We start from the raw sequence: 22,153 nt of genomic DNA, 5'->3' as shown, positions 1-22,153 counted from the left end.
CATTTAAGTCGGTTCAATACTTTAAGTGTAATTGTGATACACACAGATTAACTTTCTTTTACATTTATAATGTAAGTAAAAGGATTTATAAAGTAAATAAATAAAATCGTCTAGATAGTTTAATACCCAGGCTATTAGGTGTTAATAGACCTAAATCTCACATAAGCTTTGGGATATAAAACAATTAGGTACCTACCTATCAGAAAGCTAAGACCACAAATCCTATGGCCTAATTAGTAGCTTACTAAGTAATTGGAAAGAAGAATAGATTGTACGAACTAAACCAAGTACTCCTAATAATACGGTTTAAGTATAAACGAATGATCCTGTTAAAAGGTCTATTAAGTACACGTGTTACGATCGAAATTCAATGGTAAGAAACAAATTAAAATATGAAGAAAAAAGTAAAGCTTAAACTAGCTAGCTGAGGCTAATAAATTTATCATGAAATCATGTATCCAATTATTCTGAAGCCTGATCTATTCAAAAAAGCTTTGAGAAAACTTTAACAGTTCTAGAATGATATTCAATTAATTTCAGATAAGAAATGTTCTACGATTTTGAGTTTATATACTGATCATAAGACTTCACAATAAATTGTCAGCTTTCTCTTGTCCCCAGATTTCCATTGTTCCTGATGATGATAGCGTACTGTCAGATCGTGAGGGTGCTGTGGAGGTCAGACAACATCCCAGGGCATACGGAGTCACATACACTCTGTACTACTCCTACAGGGCATAATAACTGCAAGAATTGTAAGTACATTTTCAACATTAGAATAACGGACATACCTACCCCCTACTACTAGATATCAGACTTTCTGTCTTCTGACTACCTGTAACAACTGCCAAAAATGTTCAAATAATAGTCGGAACCTATAGTTTAACGTATATACTAAAATACATAGGTGTGTCAACTTAGAAAAGTTCCATCTTAGAAAAAGTCCCTTCCGAAACAGATGAACTTCTTATGATATACATAGATAGACATCCATCTACTGACCGACTGCCCCAAGTGTTGCTTAACTTTATGATGGATCGACCCGTGCTGCTGTTATGTATCTATCTACGATTAAGTTGATATATTTTTGGTAAGATACGCTGCTAATTATATATGTACTAATGATCATTGTTGTTCCCAGGGTTAGCAGCAAACCGTCGAACAACACCTTCGATCCACACGAACGCGTCAACTGAGGGTCAGCTGCGCTCCAGGAGGAAGGCTGCCAAGATGCTAGTGGCAGTCGTCGTCATGTTCGCAGTCTGCTACTTCCCTGTGCACCTGCTGTCTGTGCTGCGGTGAGTACACCTGCAATCCACACGAACGCCTCAACTGAGGGTCAGCTGCTGTCAGGCGGAAGGCTGCCAAGATGCTAGTGGCAGTCGTCGTCATGTTCGCAGTCTGCTACTTCCCTGTGCACCTGCTATCTGTGCTGCGGTGAGTACACCTGCAATCCACACGAACGCGTCAGCTGAGGGTCAGCTGCGCTCCAGGCGGAAGGCTGCCAAGATGCTAGTGGCAGTCGTCGTCATGTTCGCAGTCTGCTACTTCCCTGTGCACCTGCTGTCTGTGCTGCGGTGAGTACACCTGCAATCCACGCATTGGTTTTGATTTGTCAAGGAACCCGAACACTTCGGTACAAGTAACTTCCATATGTGACTTGAACCACAAGAAGGTGCCTGACCTACTTTCGTCCTTGAGCCGTCTCCGCAATCTTTCCTTCCTCTCTTGGCACCACTAAGCTCTAGTAAATTCGTAGTTGCCTATAACCGTCTCCCTTCCCGCTGCCGACCATTGAACGCCACAGTACCGTGTGGACCTGCATGAATCTCTTATGTTTGAAGATTCATTTGCAGTTTTTTCGATGTCGGTTTTGTTGTGATTAAAATAAAACTATGTAATATGCCCAGAATAAAATAGATCAATCCTAAGTGCATTACAAAATATCCGATATCCTTTACTATCATAGGGATTATAAAACGCCTTTAAAAATAATATTTACATTTAACTAACTCTGTAGAGAGGGTGTTAAGCTTTGACCTTTATCCAGAAAATAATTGAAACATTATATTATTAAATCTATCGAGCAAGGTCAATAAGCCGAAGAAATTAACAAGAGAAACGTTTTAGTATGTTCCATTTAAATTCTGTTCACGTTCCTAGGTGTAGGCGAAGTTAATTAAATATTCGTCTAAGTACACTTTCAGGAGTCGTGTCATTTGACAATGTCGAAGTTTTCTTAAGAATATTGTTATTTGCTTGAAGAGTAGTCTGAAGATTATTAAAAATAATTATAAACCTCATACCATGTCGACTAATATAATATTCCTGTTTATCGTCGTCTAGACTGAAAATCTCGGAAATGCAGTTTTTGATTATTATTTACAACTAGCTTTTGCCCGCGGCTTCGCTCCCGTCAACTGACTTCTCTACTTAACCCTATTTTTTTTCATAAGAACCTTCTCCTGACAATAACAAACACAACAAAAAAAGAATAAGCCAAATTGGTCCAGGCGTTGTTGAGTTATGCGCTTACCAACACATTTTGCGATTCATTTTTATATTTACAATATTGTTATTTGTGTTGATACACAAAAAAGTGAAATTCGCAAAATTTGTTAGTTGACTCAGTATACTTAGGAGCCGTCGATGTACACTCGTAAATTAGGGTTTCAGCCCGATGTAGGAAAACGCTGCTCGAGTTGAAAAAAAAACGTGGCAGCTAAGCGGATAGGGTCTTTAATGCTCTTCTATAAAAGTACCATAATAGTGAGAACCTCGTAAGAGTAAACAACTTAACTTTTCAGGAGAAAGAAATAAGATATGCTTTGCGGCGTTTTCTTTCGTAGAAACGCAAAAAAAAAATAATAAGCAAAAATTTCCGAGATTTTCAGTCTAGACGACGATAAACAAGAATATTATATTTATTGTCTATAGCATCTTTACTATTCTTAAATATTATTGATAAAACTTTAATGTTTAATTATGAAAAATATTCATCATCATCATCCTCCGAGCCTTTTTCCCAACTATGTTGGGGTCGGCTTCCAGTCTAACCGGATGTAGCTGAGTACTAGTGCTTTAAGGAGCGACTGCCCTATCTGATTCCCTCAACCCAGTTACCCGGGCAACCCAATACTCTTAGTTAGACTGATAAATATTAGTAACAAACAAATTATCTTTTCACTTGGTGACATCATAAAACTGTCTACCATTTGCCTTAAAACTGTCTACCATTTGCCAACCAAATATTTTCGCAGGCCAAAATAAATCCCGTAAAAAACAATATGAAATTAATAACCTTATCTTTCTTCGGACCAAATAAATTATGGCAAGACAAAATGAAACAGTAATTTGGGCAGTACCGATCCTTTAATAAAGTATCAAATTATTCCAATCAATGCTTTTCCGAAATTTCCTTGAACTATATTAAATTTTGCAGAATCAAAGTGTCGACAAAATCCCTTTATCACCTCCCAAAGTGGCCTTGCTTAGATATTCCATCTTTATTCCTTGTCTTCGCTCACACTGCAGACTAAACAGTAGGCCGACAGTTGCCCGAATGTAGTTTTTTTTTTAATTTTGTATTTAAGATGATCATGTAGTTGTTACTGTCAGAATCGCTATCACTCCTCACTGATCCCTGCCCGATACATACAGGAGTTGCTACCTAATTGCTACCAGGTACCATATACCGGATATATACCTGATTGCTGTTATGTGTGCACTCCCATTTGATTACTTATCAAGCGTCAAATCTAACTGTCGGCCGACTAAAAGTTTACAGTGCGTGGCTACTCTTAGAAGTTCCCTCTTTATACCTTTTGATGCGGAAAAAAATATTAAAAGTCATATTTTGAATTCTCCCGGGTTATTTTACATTTCTTGACAATTTTGTCAGTTTTAATTAACTTGAGTTACTGCTGTTGTTATGCTAAATTGTATTAAATAAGGACTTTTGTAAAAGTTATGAAAATGCTATCTGACATTACACTTCGAGAATGGAAGACATCAACTGTAGATATTTGACTGTTCTGAGTTTTATTTTTGGATAACTGTGGACACTAGCTGTTCTCCAAGGTTTCACCGGCGTCTCGAAGGAATTACTTACACGGAAAAAGTAGGCTATAGTAGGGGAGTTTCCCCAGTCACTTAAACTATCTGTCAAACTATACTTATATAATACAGAGGAAACATAAAGGCTCCGAAACAACTCATCATCCTCCGAGCCCTTTTCCCAACTATGTTGGGGTTGCTCCGAACTCTCTGAACAACTGAACTCCGAACAACTGAACCGTTTGAAAAAAAATATACTGTTGGAAAGCTACACTATTCCTGAGTAACATAGGCTATTCAGTTATCTCGGTATCAGCAGTAGTTCCCACGGGACGTGTGTAGTTTAAATAAATAGCAATAACCAAAGAAATGATAATCACTGAAATGCCTATGCCTACCTATAATTTCCATAACGTCTATGCTCTTACATTTTGTCCCAGAAATATTCATAATTCCATTACTTCCCCAGTCAAGTTCAATAGGCTTTCATCTTTCATCAGTACTAATAATGACAATAATTGACTTCATAGTAAACCAATTATAGCTTCCATCAGCGTATCTTTATCTTTACTCTAGTGTCCTATCTTTACACGTGTTTTCCATTAGCTAAGATTTTAAGATAAAATTATTTTGACAAGTCTATCTATATCTGTGTGTTTTGTAAGGAGCGCCTGCCTATCTGACCTCCTTAAACCCAAATTTCCAGTTAGCTAGGCATCCCGATACCCCTTGGTAAGACTAGTTGTCTTTCCTGGTTTGTCACTATCCGTAACGACTGGTCGAGCATTTCAAATGATTGTAGTAGCTTAGAAACACGGAGGAACTCGTCTTGACAAGCTCGGGTCAAGCGTTATTTAACCATGTGATAGATCGACTCCAAGATCTGCTATTTTTCCACCAGATTTTATTTGATATTACACCCGTGCATCGGAGAGCACGTAGATGTTGGTCCTGCTTGTAATCTCCCTCTGGTAGTTTTGGATTGCCGTCCCATCGGCTAATGAGAGTGAAGAAATAGTGAGTGCTCTAGTGCGCAAATGCTTGTGCACAACAATATGTCCTGCGCAGTTCGCTTATTTCCTTATGAGAACAGCCACCATGGCCGATAAACGGTTAGGAGGACATCATCATTTTGCCTCGAGCTCCTTATTAATTTTGTGATTTTGTTCCAGGGTTGCATACGACGTGCAACAAACAGAAGTGATGACGTGCATAGCACTGATCAGCCACGTCATGTGCTACGCGAACTCGGCCGTCAACCCTCTCATATACAACTTTATGAGTGGTATGTATTACATATTTATTGCTTTTATCTTCATTTGTATAGTCATCATTATTTTATTTTCCATTTTTCGATCCCTGATTAAACTGGGAAACAAAATGACTATTCATTCTTTCATCATAATTAATTGGTATTATTATTTTCTCGAAGCACGCGACAACTGCGTAGGTAGAAATATCACCTATATTATAAAAATAAACGGAACATTATTTCAGGCAAGACTAAATAAACATAACAAAAAGTGCTTACACTGAATGACTGTATTTATTTTTTCAGGCAATTATAAAAATAAAGCACTTTAAAACTTAAAATCCTCCCACATTTTTTGTCCTTAAAACCCGGCAATTAACTACAAAAAAAAGCAAATTATACACCAGAATAATAAATCTGACATAACATTCAGCAGGGATTACCGTAATCGTTGAAATCTGCATAAATAAACGATTACACGGCGTAATCCTGTCAATTACACATAATTGGACGGGTGCGTCCACCTCGGTTGTTTTTGCCCAACTGTCATAAAAGTAAGTTATTGTGACAGATTTCTTGAGAATTATTGTCCTTGTGAAAATAACAGCGAAATTCGATTGTGACGTTAATTTTTAGGGTTCCGTACCCAAAGGGTAAAACGGGACCCTATTGTTTTCGCTCCTCTGTCCGTCCGTCCATCCGTCCGTCTGTCACCAGGCTGTATCTCATGAACCGTGATAGTAAGAGAGTTGAAATTTTCACTGATAATGTATTTCTGTTGCCGCTATAACAGCAAATACTGAAAACTAGAATAAAATAAATATTTGGGGGGCTCCCATACAACAAACGTGATTTTTATGCTCATTTATGCTCTGGTACGGAAGCCTTCGTGCGCGAGTCCGACTCGCACTTGGCCGGTTTTTCTTTGCAAACAAGTGTACTGGAAGGGTATTTGTTCCAGTTAAATTAATTGGCTGTCACAAAAATATTTTTGTAGTTAAGGCCTTTTACCTAATAAATCTAGGGCCAATGTGATTGAGTTTCAGAACAAGACAAGGTTTGGACATTGCAGTGAACTAAGGCTATATATTAAATTATTAATACTTAATACGATAGTCTTTTTGTATGTTTAATCTGTTAATTAAAAATGGCGAATCGTAGTAGGTTATACATAAATTTTGGCACACATGATTTTAATCTTTTTTTTGAGGTTAGAAAAACCGATGACAGAGAGAGTGTCATACTTTTACTGTCTAAAACCCACTTTTGCTCCTTCTGAAGCTCTTGGTTTACCAGGGCCGCAATAACTTTGATTTTAAACCTAATATCCAGGTTTATATAGTTAAACTACTACTCATCTCAACACTAAAGCAATTCTGCCAAAGGCACAGGCAGCTATCAGTAAATAAACAAACGTTTAAACCGTTTTACCTCTCAAAGTGACAGTGACATTGACATTGACAAGCTACTGTCAAGTCACTCGCCGCGCAAATGCCTCTGTTTATTGGTGACAAACGCTATTACAGCCTCCAATGTTCCTTGTCACATCTCTTTGGTAAAACAGAAACAGAATTGACGCACTCGATAAAACTGGAGTAGGTATTAGACGAGTCCAAATTTTTTTGGCAAGTTGTATACAGTTTATATTGTCACAAAAACTTATCGTATATATTAATATATATGGTGGTATATTAATATATCGGGTGTGTCGTTCACAATCACATTAAATCTTATCACATATACTTTATGATATTCTATGGCGAATTGTAAAAAAAATATCCTAATCCATTCAGTGGTTTAGCCACAGGAGTCATTTCTCGTTTTTCTAATTTACAACATCATGTGTAAAGCGGAGATAAAGTTGGGAGTATCGAATGTTCTGATCAGTTGACAGCTGTCAGTTTTCAAGGGAGAGTTTCAGTTGTTTGTAATGACTGACTTTTATATGGTGTTCTAATTTTCGCAAATTTTTATTCTATTTACTTTGTTTGAAAAACTCATTTTTTTATTTTTACGTATTTTTATTTTTCCTTTGTCATCATCCTCCGAGCCTTTTCCCAATCATGTTGGGGTCGGCTTCCAGTCTAACCGGATTCAGCTGAGTACCAGTGCTTTACAAGAAGCGACTGCCTATCTGACCTCCTCAACCCGGTTACCCGGGCAACCCGATACCCCTTGGTTAGACTGGTGTCAGACTTACTGGCTTCTGACTACCCGTAACGACTGCCAAGGATGTTCACTGACAGCCGGGACCTACAGTTTAACGTGCCATCCGAAACACAGTCAATGGTGTCTAAGATATACTTAGAAAGTACATACAAACTTAGAAAAGTTGCATTGGTACTTGCCTGACCTGGGATCGAACCCGCGCCCTCATACTTGAGGTTGGTCCTTTACCCACTAGGCCACCACGACTCTTGTGTTAATCGACATATAATAATCAGTATATTAACACATTTCATTTAATGTGATTATGAACGACGATTAATTAATATACATATATATATATATATATATATATATATATATATATATATATATATATATATATATTAATTTAATATACATATATATATATATATATATATATATATATATATATATATATATATATATATATATGTATATTAATTTACCATTTTACTGTTTGAATAAAATAGGTCTCACTAGGCCTTATTGTTGATCATGAAGTTATGGTGTTTAGATTCTGAGGACTAAACAAATATACTCAGATGATTACATCATTACAGTATTAAGAATTCTGAAATTTTCCAATTACGGCCCTGAATCTAGATAAGTCTGAATTTGTGTTTAGGTGAGTAGCCGTAATTGGTAAGATTCAACCATAAGATTTCCCACCTATTATAAATATGCGTCATTATACTCCTAATTAGATATATCTTAATCTCGATGAATAAACCTTAAATTATATTTTGCTTCAGTGATACTTTAACACACAACTTATTTAATGTCTAGACAACTGTACGTCAAATCCAGAGCATTATTTCAAAAAACTTAGATTTTTTTCACAATTTACTCAAGAAAATGCTGGGACCAACGTCAAATCCTTTTGTTCACATTATTTATTTTTATTTTTACAGTCTGGCGAGCAAGTAGAATCGTAAACATTAAAATAATGTAGTCTTGATAGTAAAATAACAACGTTATTGAGACATCTCGTTAAGGCTGGCTAATTAAGGACAGTTTTATAACAATTTTATGTGTTAACATAAAGGGTGGTTTACATTTGATGTTTTATTGTTGCAATAATAAAGGAATTTTATTTTACTGAAATATAAAAAAAAATATTGGGCACCGATGACACAAAAAACACCATATTTACTTCAGTATTTTTTGATGGTCTAGAAATAATAGTGCCGTTTTTTTTTGTAAATAGAAGCAAAATTAAAAAAAAACAACTTTTAAGGCTGCCCACGGCAATCTTTTGTAGCGATAATCGGCCCGATTTTTACCCGACTGCCAAAGAAGGAGGGTAATGTTTTTGTAGGACTATCTAACTAAGATTTTCCGACCTACTTTATGTAGGACATGTGCTTTGCACTATTACTATCAGTGTCTTCTATCTTCAGAGAAAATAAAATCGGTCACCGATTTATCGGACGTAGGCCTAGTCGATTGTTCCCCAAATACTACATTTGAGACCAAAAATAACTAAGAACAAAACTATCAGCTATAGCTATAAAAATATATTCCTTTTCAATTGAAACATTCAGAACACACAGTTTCAAATCTTTAGAAAATAAAACTTAGTTCCTTTAGTACTACTATTGTGCTTGTTCAAGTTTCATTTCAAAATACAGGTATTGGTAAACTTCTAGCTACAGAGACTCTAGTTAGAGACTCTAGCTTTTAAAGTACATGTTTCAGATTGTGAACACGCTGTATTGCAAGAATAACTTTGATTTATAGAATTTTAAACTATTCTTGGGTTATTTAAGAGTTCGTTGTTGGGTACAATTATTGTAGTTGTAGCAAACTGGTTTATTTAGTGAGAAGAGAAAACACGTATAGGTATTGACGCATGCTAGTTGTTTTTTTATATAGAAATAAGTAGTTTTCTGTGTTTATTTCACGCAATTAATTTGTTTAATAAGAAGTGAAGTTTGTGCTTCTCAATAAAATTAGGTACTTAATTTTACACTTTTTGTCATAATCACTCAAACTTGTATTTAATTGACATTGATTTATTAGCTGCTAATTAGTAAAAGGTTCAGCAGATCTGACTAATCTGTTTTTCTAGCACCATCATATGAGCCAGGAACTACAAATGAATGTGCATGCGGAACTCATTATGTGTGACATATGTAGATGGTCACCCATCCACCAATCAACCGTGCCAGGCGTCGTTTAACCTGTGATTGACACTTAGTGTTCGGTACTAATAATAATATTAGTCAAAATTATGCATACAGAAAGCAACGTCAGTGTAAACATAGCCTAACAGCGATGTGGTAACATTGGACGCCCGCCGCGTTTATGATCATGAGTCTAACTACCCCTTTATGTGACGTCGTTATAATAATTATTATATTACCCCTTATTATCTTATAATATATATTCCGAGATTCTAGACGTTTTGCGTTGGGGAAAATTTTGTATGACGTGGGTAATTTAGGGGTACCTCGGTATAAAACTTTATCAAGAACTAGCTTCTGCCAGCGGTTTCACCCGCATCCCGTGGGAACTACTTCCTGTACCGGGATAAAAAGTAGCCTATAGCCTTCCTCGATAAATGGGCTATCTAACACTGAAAGAAATTTTCAAATCGGACCAGTAATTCCTGAGATTAGCGCGTTCAAACAAACAAACAAACTCTTCAGCTTTATAATATTAGTATAGATAAACGACCTATGTCATTAGTGATTTTCTTCGTGTTTACTATAAAAGCTTTTTATGTACTATGATATAGGCAAATATATTGACAAACTACCTACGAAGAACTTCATTTAGGTAATATATCGAGAAACACGCCTTCATCTGTGTATTTAATTATTTATTTTTATAGCTATACATACCACGACTATTATTACAGGCTTAACCTATATTTATATTGCAATAGTGTTGCTACTTCTATTCTCGCAGAAACCTCTCTATCTCATAGAAACTACAAAACGCACCGGAATAAAAAGTAGCCTTTAGCCTTCTTCAATTAATAATCGATTGGCTATCTAAAACTGTATTTTTTAACGGACCATTAGTTTCTGTAATTTGCGCGTTCAACCAAACAAATTCTTAACCTTTTTATAGTAGTTTAGATAAAAACAAAACACTAATTCCAAACAACCTTTTTTCAATTTATTTAAATTCCAAAAAAAGAATTTAGTAACCATTTATTTGAACTGCTTTTATTCAGATAAAGATAAAAAAAGACAGGTGACAAATTTTTACGACCAGCATTTCGTATTGGTTTACACAAAAACTGTTTGTATTTGTTTATTTTTTGTTCACTAAGCAAATGATTGATTTATTAGGAATTTTCTATTTATCTTTAGGTAAAACGATTTAGTAATACTAGCGTGGTTTTGTACGCTATTTTTATTTTATAAATGTCTACTATTTCATATCTGTATTTCTATAAAAAAATACAGATATGAAATAGTCTACTTTTAAACAGTTTTGATCCGTCGTGAATTTTACTGCCTAGTAAATAGATTGATTAGTGAAGTTAGATAGGTATATAAATATAATTTATACTTAGTTCATGATTTGAATGTCAATTTATTAAAACCATCACCTTGTGCCCACATAGATTAACTAAAATATAGACAGTCCTACACACCTTATTCCCACGTGGACTAGAAAGTTATAGATAGTCCTACATACCTTAGTCGCCCATAGACTTAGAAAGCTATAGACAGACCCACACACCTTATTCACAGACTTACCAAGCTACAGACAGCCCACCAATATATTCTATTCAAATACCTACCGAATACTATAACTCAGGCGTGGTTGCAACTGACTGAAATATGGAGATGAATCACATTTGCTCGAGCGCGTGGCGAGAGCATCCTCGTTCATGTGGGTTTAATATCTGTGCATGTTCTAGACTAGGTTCGGCCAGCGATGTCACTTGCGTATAAGGGGAACTTCTTGCCGTAATCGAGTAAAATATAGCCTTGGTTACTATGGGAATTTTTCAAATCGGTAGCGTACAAACAACCAAAAAATATTCCCTCTTTGTTTTATTTTTATTAATATAGATCACTGAAAAGAAAAACTCGTTTTAAATTATTAGCATAGGTTATAAATTTTTTACAAAGCCTACTTTTTTAACAATATAACTCCTATCAAACTTCAAGAATTAAACAGCTTCATAATAAGTTAAAATTTCCAGAAAGCTTCTGCACCTATTGGTCCCGACAGAATTGCATAGCCAGCTTAATCCAAGAAGTTGTAAAGTAAAAGTAAATATAACTGAAGCAACGGATTTCGATTTAAAGTTCAAAGTTATCACTTTGCTTCTTTGTTCTAACTTGATGTTAATCCTGATAGCTTTTGAAGGTGAATAAGAAAGATTTGGTAAAATCATCGTTGGAAAACCACTATTTTATGACCGACTTCACTAAAAGAAGGTTCTCAGTTTGACCTGTAGTATGTACGTATGTTTGTGAGCGATAATCTCGTTCTATGTACTGTAAGTAGGCAAGATAGATTTTGCTTCAGTATATTTTCATTGTGTATGATTGCCAACAGTAACCAAGTTATTCGAACTATTTTGATAATTCAATTATGAAGTTCGTTATTAGATCAGTTTAAAATGTACATTAGCTGTAGGTATAATATTTACGCATTTTTTTTCTATTTATTAACCCACTAAAAATAAATCGTTAACAAAAAACAACAAATACCATTTTTACTTTATTTTTTAAACTGAATATCAATAAAATGGCACACGTATTAACACATTATGAAAATTTTCTAGGACAAAAACAAAATAATTTTCTCTCGCACATAAAAAACAGATGCCTACAAAATTATATCACATCAAAATATAAATTCCAGCGACGATATTTAAATTAAACTATTTTGTTTATTATTCTGAACAATGTAAAGAGACGAAATCCCGAGCGTATGGTAAGGTACACCTATTAAAACAATTGAACCTTGGCCCTAAAAAAATAACTTGAGTATTTTATTAAGAGGAGATAAAATATTTGTTTATTTTCGCAGATTAAGGCTTTATGAAAAGCCGTTTAGTAGAGATCTAAATTAGTTTTAATATTTCAATCTTTTATCTATGTAATCTTAACTAATATTACAAATTGTCTGTCTGTCGTACTTTCACACCTAAACCACTGGTCCTATTTCAAGAAATCTTTCAGAATAAAATAACCTATTGAGACAACAATGCCAAAGGTAATTTTTTATCCGGTTGCGCGAAGTATTTACCACAGCATATGGTTGAAACCGATGACACAAGCTTGTTTTAAAATAAAACACCTTTTATACAAAATAGTTGAAAGATTGAAGGACTAAGCTTACGAAAATCCGTTTAGCGAGAATCAAAAACTTATTTTGATATTTTTAGGCATCTACTTTTAATCTGACTTGAATTTTTGGTTATTCTATCATCCTCATTTCTTTTATCTTTAGCGTAAATAAAGATAAGCTCTTATAAATCTTTTGTTATGTAGTTTAATCTTTTTATTTATGTTTGCAACTGATAATGTCCACTTGTGGGCGTAAAATATATGATTTCTCTTTATCTCCACACTTATTTTAAGACTTAGAATAATATTCTTAGAAGTATGTAGAAATAACTCTAATAATAATCATAAAATAAGTCTTGCTACGGAGAAATTTTTCGAGTCACCCAATGATAATAAACAAATTCATGACATGAAGACCGGATTTTTTAATTACTACACAAAGCAAGGTCACAAAATACATAGGTACAGAAGTCAATCTCATGTATGTACTTCACTTTTCATGCCTAAACTCGGCGGTCGCGCTAGGGTCGTCAACTTTTTATGCGCATAAAACTAACGTGGTAGTGGTACTCGTATCTAATTATTTGATTTATTGTTGAGAATAAAACAGGAAAAATGAAATATAAACCAATAATAATAAAATATTTAATGTGGCATACATGAGGTTAATAAACACTTTCAACGGAAATTCGTTTGAACGAGATACCGAACTTTTTCAGAAACCGCAATTTATAATTTTGTTATTCATACATATACTTATAGGTACTTACTTATTACTCTTTACTTGCGAAAAAAATATTTTTGTATGTAATGGGTTGGTACAGTCCCTGATCTAAGCTTGCTTCTACCTACAGAAACCTTGATTTGCGAGTTTTATTTCGTCTACCTTACAACATACTCTCGCCATGAATTATCAACTCCTACTACTTAGTAATAATCTTTGAGGGTAGGTTGGGCGGTTCGCCTGGGCCGACACTAGCAAAACTTATTACGGCATTGGGCCAGAGGCCGCCAGGGCGCTTACCTACCCACCTAACTATACCTACCTACTGCGTTTATTAAAAGAACCATCGAAATATGAGAAAATAAGTAGGTCCATACTATAGGTAATACGGCAGGCTAAAAAACGACAGTTCACTGTTTATTGTTGTATTAAAACAACCGTCCACTGAACAATTACATAGAATACGACTTTTTTTGTTACTCCATTATTACTTTTTCTTTTGTTATTAAAATTAAAAATATTACAGTCAAATTACAGTTAGGTAGGTATCAAAACGCGTGCACATTTATCTACCTTGTGTGTGACGCGCGTATCTCAAGAAAACGGCAGCCCCGCTCGCACTGTTTTGAGTTGTTTTGAGACAGCGCGTCTGTGAACACGCACACATAGACACCTATGTCTGCGTGACTCGAACGCGCTTTATATGTAGATTGACTTCTGTACCTATGTATTTTGTGGCAAGGTACACAAAAAAATGGCGGCGGTTGTCACCCAAGTTAGCAGAGATTGGTAACAATTGTAACATTTTTATAGAAGCTCATAAAGCATTAACAACCATACATTCATTTTTATTCATATAGCAGAGAAGACGAAACATGGCACGACCTAAGATGGCGACGAAACAAAACCATATTTTAAACCATTCTTTATTATTTCATTCGTAAATTGGTACAATCAATAACTTTTCTTTTAATTTTTTTCAAAATTTGTCGGCTGTATTCCTGAAACGTCACCCAACATTTTATTTTCAGGCTTTCCAGGGTTTTCAGGTCAGTAAACAGAATCCTCTCTCTCCGCCCCTGAGTACCGCACAGCACGGATAGTGATGTGATTGCTTTATACTCGAGTTTATAGATATAATTTTTTTTGCTAATTTTTTTGTCTGAGGTTGTTTTTTATCGAGCTTTGATGGTGTTTGTGTAGATAAATAATACTTTTCTAAACAAAAGTGTGATAGAGTGGTTAAATTTTCCTCATTGTGATCAACCGCATAATCGCACTTTAAAGTATTATGAAGCTGCAGAGTATATTCATTTGTACGAAACTACAAGTCCGAGTTGAAAATTATTTTAAAATTAGATAGCTCATTTGTTTAAGAAGGCTATAAGATTATTTCTTAAATGGATGCATGAAGGTGAAACCACTGGCAAAAACTAGCTAGTTATAGTGGAACTACTAACCAAATCAAAATGAAAATTGATGGCTACTCAAAAATGTCAAGATAGAAATGACCACATTTCAAAAGTCACCTGCGTTCGCTATACCTTTTATTCCTGACATTGTATTGACCTTACTACAAGGGGACTCTGAATGTCATTTTTGTTAGAACGGTCAAGCTTACATACTGTAACGAATGAAACAAATGAATACCAAATTTTTGTCAAAGGGTGGGAATTTATTCAAATGTATGTAGGTAGCTTCATTGTATAATTTGTTCCAGTCTATGTAGGCGAATCAATTCTAATAGCAAAATATACTAAATTAACTGTTTAGCCAGCTTCTTGCGATAGCAGCTTTGCGCACGAGGATAAAAAAGCCTCTAGACGTCCACGATAATCAGCTATCAAAAAACTAAAATATTTTTTTCAAATCGGCCCAGTTATTCCGAACTTAGCAAATGATAATAATTGTTACTACATAGCAACTCATTTGGAGGAAATTCAGAGAAGGATCAAGTTTATAAAGTAAATTTTCTCAGAATACTTACAAACACGAGAAACCTTACTTATTGGGCTTTAAAAGATAATTACTTAAACAAGCCTAATATCGACCATGATACCAACACTAGTACACTCAAAACGAAAATTCCAATTCACATATTTTCTTTCTAATATTTTTTCGCTTATCTGCTTACTTTTAGTTTATTCAAACGCTATTTTCTTAGGTTTTAATATATCAACATAAAATAAACCTGTTTATTCAAAAAATAATCTGCCATCTGATATTTATATGAACCAGCTCGAGTAAAAAGACATGTCACAACGCTATCTTTTCAAATATTCATTGTTTTCTTTGTCCCGTGTCAAGGTACGATCCAAAACTTTTACGTACCTATATCCATGGAGAACAAAATGACTAGCGGAGATGTCATAACGGAAAATCTCCTAAAAAAGTGCGGGTGTTTGGGAGATGACGACGTCATCTTTAGAACCCGCCCATTAATTTCAAAATGAAATCACCAATCAATCAAGACTAATCTCTGACAGATTGGTCTAGATTTGACAAGGAACTCGAGCACCTTGTTAGTTCTAGTCTGGTCACGCCTACGGTACGTTGCTTTGACCTACAGGAAGGCGCCTGACCTACCTTTCTTGTGGCATCTCCGCTATCTTTCCTTCCTCCGTGGTACGATCCAAAACTTTTATGTATATCTGACTAAACGTACGGAAAAGTTTAAATATACTGCTTTATTGATATTGAGAGCATTCACGCTGTAACAAACTTTATTTTCAAAGAAATAAGGTTTGAATTTCATAGAATTTGACAAGAGCGTTGAGTGCGCATTTTATTTGGATATTATAAAGTTTGAATTATTTGAAGGAAATAAAATAGATGGTCATAGTCATAAACCACTCCTCATGATCTCGAATCTTATTATATTATGTGAGAAGTTCCTATAAAGTTTTAGTTTATTTAAAAATTTTAAAACATAACGACTTGATCACTCGACAAGAACTTGTATAATGGAGAATATGCTTGTTTGCAGCAATCTTGACACTTGCAAGTTCATATATACACGTACACATAGGTAAATAATTGATGGACAGAAAATCAGACTTATCCCTTACTGATAATTCGTAACTACTAAATTATTTCCTACCACATACCTGGTTAAGGAAGTACCTAACAGTAGTTCAAAATCAATCATGATATGATATACGGTTCATAATATTCTTGTCTAGCTGACTAAGCTAAAAAATAAAAATAAAATGAAAATAAAAATAAAGGAAAATCTTACAAACAGCTTTTATTTTTAATTCCAACACTGCATAGTAAAAGCTTTAGACACAATTACAAGAAACACTCTGTCTTGGTATATAATTACTTGAAGACAACAGTTCTTACAACTATGCGTTTTGAGTACTTTTCTTTATAACAGTTCACGCTTGGCTTATTTTCGAATATAAGCAAACACCAATTTATGAGGTAGAAAATAACACGGCCTTCTTTTGCCATACAATTTCACACCAGATTAAGTTTCGTTTAAAGTTCTAATGCTCAGCAACAATATAATAATTCACCCTAAATTACCTACGCACAAAATCACAAGTAGACCGTCACTAGTTTGAGTGCCATTTTTTTTCCAAATTATTCACCAGAATCACCAAAATTTCCTCACTCCCCACCACGAGCACATCCCCACCAAAATTTTTGACAATAAACTCGAACTTCTCTATTGTTCCAGGTAAATTCCGGCGAGAGTTCCACAGGTCATACTTCAAGTGTTTCTGCTGCTGCCTCTCAGCCGCCTCCGCGGACCAGAATGGGACATCCTTCGCGCCAATCGGCAGCTCTAGAGCCGGCACAACCAGGACCGTGGTTCGTCGCAACGATTCCTACGTCAGCTACCGTCTCACCCACCTTTCTCCCTCAAACCACAACATACATCGAGATTACATCAGGAATACCAACACTTCTTTCATTGACCAAATGAATGGGAACCGCAGACCCAAAATTAGGGACGATTCTATCAGCGAATCAGGGACAAGATTCACTCTAGCTACTGACGTCTGCAGGGATTGACAACTAGGCAAAGATCTTCTGTCTGATATACGTAATAGAGATGACATTGAAACTTATATCGCGAGGAGTACCAACAGTATTGATTGTAAACCGTACTACGATTGCTTCAAAGATAGTAAAATTGAGGAAAGGCATAGTGATAATGCCGACTACAGACATGTAGATGAGTCAAAAGATTCGTATGACGATGATCTTAAAAACGGTTTCAAGTTTAAATTCAATCGCAGTTTGAATAGCTGTCAGATTAAGAATAAAAGGAAGGTTAACATATACTAAGATTTGTGTTGTGTTGACAGTCAATTGTTTGTGAATGTCTGTTTCACTGTCTGATTCACCGGCTTTATTAGATTTTGTTACATCAAAAGCTTCATCTACATTTGCAAATTCTCTTAATGAATGAGGTACTTTAGTAAGTTCCCACATATCGTTATTGCCGTATATTTATTTGGCCTCAGTTTTCCGTCAATTGATGCGACCTTGTTCGTCTTGTGTCTTATATTTTTGGTTTTTCCTTAATAAGAGTAAGTATGTGACCTCATTATTGTCTCTGTGACGCAACTTTGTGCTACTTATCGTGAAATTGGAACCTTCTGGAATATCTTACGAGTTCAATTTAGGAAGAATATGAAGGACAAACGTTTCGTTGCTATTTTGAGCAGAATTTTCATCCGCATTTTTAGAGAAATTTTGCCAAAAATTTTGACATTTGAAAGATTAAAGTTTACATTCTAAAATCAAGATGAAACGTCTTGTAGATGAAAATGGTTTTAGTTTCGGTGAAACAGATATTTGCTGTAATATCTTAGTTTAAAGTGAAAGCTCTAGATCTTGTAAATATTATATTGCTGTGGATTCTCAAATTGAGTTCTTCTAGAGAGTTCGGGTTACGGTTTATTCAATATCACTTTACTCAAGATCAATTTATACTAACTCTATTGAATTTATCAATCAAAAACGCTCTCTCTTTTGAAAGGCTTTAGAGTTTATTTTACAATGGCACGTAAAAAGTACTTAGACTGTTTTTAAAGTGATTACTTTTTGATCTTCAATATTCGGTAGTATCTACCAAATTAGAAGTATAAAAAGCCTGTTGAAGGTTCAGATTTACTAAATTCTCTTAGCAACAATTGCCTAAAGATTACTTGGAAAATATCCTTAGTTCTCTAGATTTCTTGAACGTGATATTGAATAAGCAACAAAAATATATGGACCATAATTTCTATCGCTGAATCCTTCAACGTGTTAATCTTAAATCTTGCAAATAAATTAAATTTTAATGTTCACAACTTCAGCATAATATTTTTATCTGTGAAACTTTTCCCTTAAAGCCGCGGCGTTATCTTAAAGAAAATAAAATTAATTTACTGGCTGAGAAGTGGCTGTAAAAAGTTTTTTTTTATTGCAAGGAAATTGCAAACTCGCAAATTGAAAAATGTGTGTACAATTTTTTTTGCATTTTTAAGGTGAAATTCTCCGGTACATCCGATAAACTATTATATTTCGCATTGCAAAGTTTATCGGATTACATCTGAATTGTAAGTCATCTGGGAGTTAAACAAAGACATCGATAATTACTTCGACGTAGGTATATTAATATCGCGAATGATAAGATTCCATCTCATACATACTTTTAAAACATCACACCAGCAATGTATCAAAGTACCGAAGTAAAACATGAAACACTGATTATTTGATTTTCCTTCTACCTTCTACTTAAGGTACGCTCATTTGAGAGTTGTAGGTAACAGAATTGATACGGTAACGAGGATCGAACACGTACCAACTCGTGTAACTTTAAGTTAAAGTTTTGGCTTGCAACTCCTGAACTACATAGGTACATACATAGTGTGAACAGTTGTTGATCCACTAACAAGACGTCTAAGAGTTCCTCGGACACTACAAACTTTTAGTCGGCCGATACTTTGTTTGGGCCCGTGGTTTGCGCTCATAAATCAGTTTGAAGATGAATAGTAATACGCACATTACTAAAAATGACAACTATCGGGAAAATGTCAACAACAACAGTATGCTACTCTTACTTTTCATCTCTTATCCCCCAAGATTGAAATCAGGTACAAATGTCTTCTTTGAAAGTTTTGATACTCACGGAAAATCCACCAGCATGAAAGTACTGTCATAGTTTTTTTTTTACTAGAATATATGACCTGACCCGACTTGACCTGACGAATCGGTCATTGTGTGGTCACCGTCACGCTGGCGATCCCTACCTAAACTAATACGTTTTATGATACATTTAACTTTCACACCTACAATTCAATAATGAGTACCCAGCTTTACACTTTTAAAATAACACCATTTATACGGTCTGTTGGCTTAAATGTATACAGGCTGTTGTTTTAAATTCGTTTAAAATGTTAATTAAATTACACACGAACAAAATAAAAACAAAATCCCTGTTTGTTTACTGAGTCCGCCATATTGGATTTCTTGTTGTACATCCGACGTCTTCGTGAAACAAGATATTTTATGTTATAATTACATTGTTAGTAAATAATACACTGTAGTGCAGGAAATCGTGTGTTTAGAGAACTGATCGTACACTGCCGGCCATGTTTCTGTATACGTTTTATTTTTAGTTAAAACTATTCTGTGTGAGTCATGATTTTTTCCGTTTAGTGTATTTCTGCATGATTGATAGATTTCTCAGTTAGAATTGGGTCTTATGAAATTTTTTAGGGTTTTTCTTTGTAATCACAAAATTCAAATTCAATGATAAATCACAAATATATGCATTACATGACTTATTTTTATTTGGAAAATATAATAATATATGTACTTGATTATATATAGTTCCCTAAATAAATGTGTATAAATGTGACCAAAGCTAAATTAAGATAAAATAAGAAATGAATGCATTTCAATACTATTGTAAATAATTTTAAACTTTATGTGTATTGTCTTTTAGATTTAAAATAAAATAGCATTATTGAGATAACTTTGTAGAAAAACTTAAAAATTTTGTTCTTGTAAATTAAATTAGATATTAAGACGAGAAGAAGAGAATAAAATTATACTTTATATCTGTCGACTTCATAACATTTTTCGCAAAAATTAATTGGATAAACATGATTTATCTCGAGCGGCAACTCACAGTGTTTTTATTTTTTACAATATTGAGTTAACTCGAGACCGCGTCTGTATTGTTTCATTTTAAAAACATTTTTATTTCATAAAGATAACATCAAACAATTGTTTTAAAAATGGAAAAGAAACTATTTTTTAAAACACCCTGTATATTTTTTATGACAGTTTTTAACATTTTTTCTTATTTCTATTAATTGTTATTTAAAAATAGGCGACTTACGATAATTATGTGTACCTAACATAATATAAAGGCAGAGGCTAACTTTTAATAAAAACGTGTAAAATATCTAACTGTCTAATTTTTAAATATTTAATAAAAAAATGTTTTATACGTGATCTCTAGATGTAATATACAGAATATACTTAATTATATCTAAATGTATAAATAAAGAGAAGGAAGCAAATATGAGGATTTTAAATCATCAAATATAAATAGCAAAGGCTAGACGCAATTTAAAATAAAACAGAAAAAATTGAGAAATTCCTAATTTTAGGAAGTTAAATAAAAAAAATACAACACATGAAAAAAACACACTATAATAAGAAGAAAAAAAAACTATTATTTAAATGCATCAAGCGTTTGCTATCTACATTCAAAAATTAAGGCAAAGTCTGTGAAAAAATATTGTAGTAAAAAACTAAGAAATAAAAAAGTTCCTTTTTCTTGAATTGAATCTTACCTAACAAGGTCTGGATTATCTGTTAGGTTCTTCCCTTCTTTTTACCTAAATCAATTTAGTATATTACGCCTAGTCGTGGATGAAAAAGGAGTTCCTTGTCTAATATAATAAAAAGACTACATTTCGAAAAACTTTTTCAAATAAATAGTCAAGATTTTCTATCTTTCGTACAATTTGTTTTTTTTTTTATCTATGAATGACTTAGAGTACCCGCTCAAACATTTAGTCGGCAGCTTGTTTGGGATTTTAAATCAGTATGAAGATGAATGGTAGTACCCACATTACAAAGATCAGATATTTAGCCGGTATCACACCGACTGAAAATGTTGATTGGAATCAATAATTTCGAAAAACTTTCGCTTTACTGTGCTACAATTTTATGGAGAATTTTATCGATATAAGTAAATGATTATTTTTCACAGTGTAAACTAAGCCTTAATTGGTTAGTAATTGGTTGAACTAACAATGAAGAGTCTTAAGAAATAATCTTAAAATATTGTAAATAAATGTGAAAACTTTCGAGCTTTTCTACTTTAGATATATTTTATTAGTACCTAAAATTTAGAGAGGAATGGTATACGGCAGAAATGTATTTATTTAAAAGCAAGTAAGTACAAGTACACTTCTATTCAACATAAGAGTGTTTTAATATTTTTCAATTGTAGCTTTTAAGGCTGGCGTCAAACGTTGGCCTAAAAGTTGGTCTCGCTGCTCTCTCAACGTTAAGATCGATAAATATCGCATGATCCTGAATAAGGGAAGGAGTCGTCCCTTATTTGGAAATCAGTTGAACCTAAATGATTTTGTATCATTAAAGAGGGAATTTTGGTACCCGAACAGTTATTTATTTATTTAATTA

General features: G+C 34.0%; 1 protein-coding gene across 1 annotated transcript in view; it reads left to right on the top strand.

The window, feature by feature from the left end:
* The window catches only part of LOC110376614 (orexin/Hypocretin receptor type 1), a 123,943-nt gene extending 102,046 nt beyond the window's left edge, over positions 1-21,897 (top strand). The window contains exons 5-8 of the mRNA XM_064041539.1: positions 622-755; positions 1,142-1,298; positions 5,229-5,341; positions 17,172-21,897. Coding sequence (XP_063897609.1) covers positions 622-755; positions 1,142-1,298; positions 5,229-5,341; positions 17,172-17,509 — 742 coding nt within the window. The 3' untranslated portion in view covers positions 17,510-21,897. The remainder of the gene's footprint in view (positions 1-621; positions 756-1,141; positions 1,299-5,228; positions 5,342-17,171) is intronic.
* The last annotated feature ends 256 nt before the right edge of the window (positions 21,898-22,153 follow it).

The sequence above is a fragment of the Helicoverpa armigera genome, chromosome 25 (assembly GCF_030705265.1).
Source record: "Helicoverpa armigera isolate CAAS_96S chromosome 25, ASM3070526v1, whole genome shotgun sequence".
NCBI lineage: Eukaryota > Metazoa > Arthropoda > Insecta > Lepidoptera > Noctuidae > Helicoverpa > Helicoverpa armigera.
This window is presented reverse-complemented; position numbering and strand designations above follow the sequence as displayed.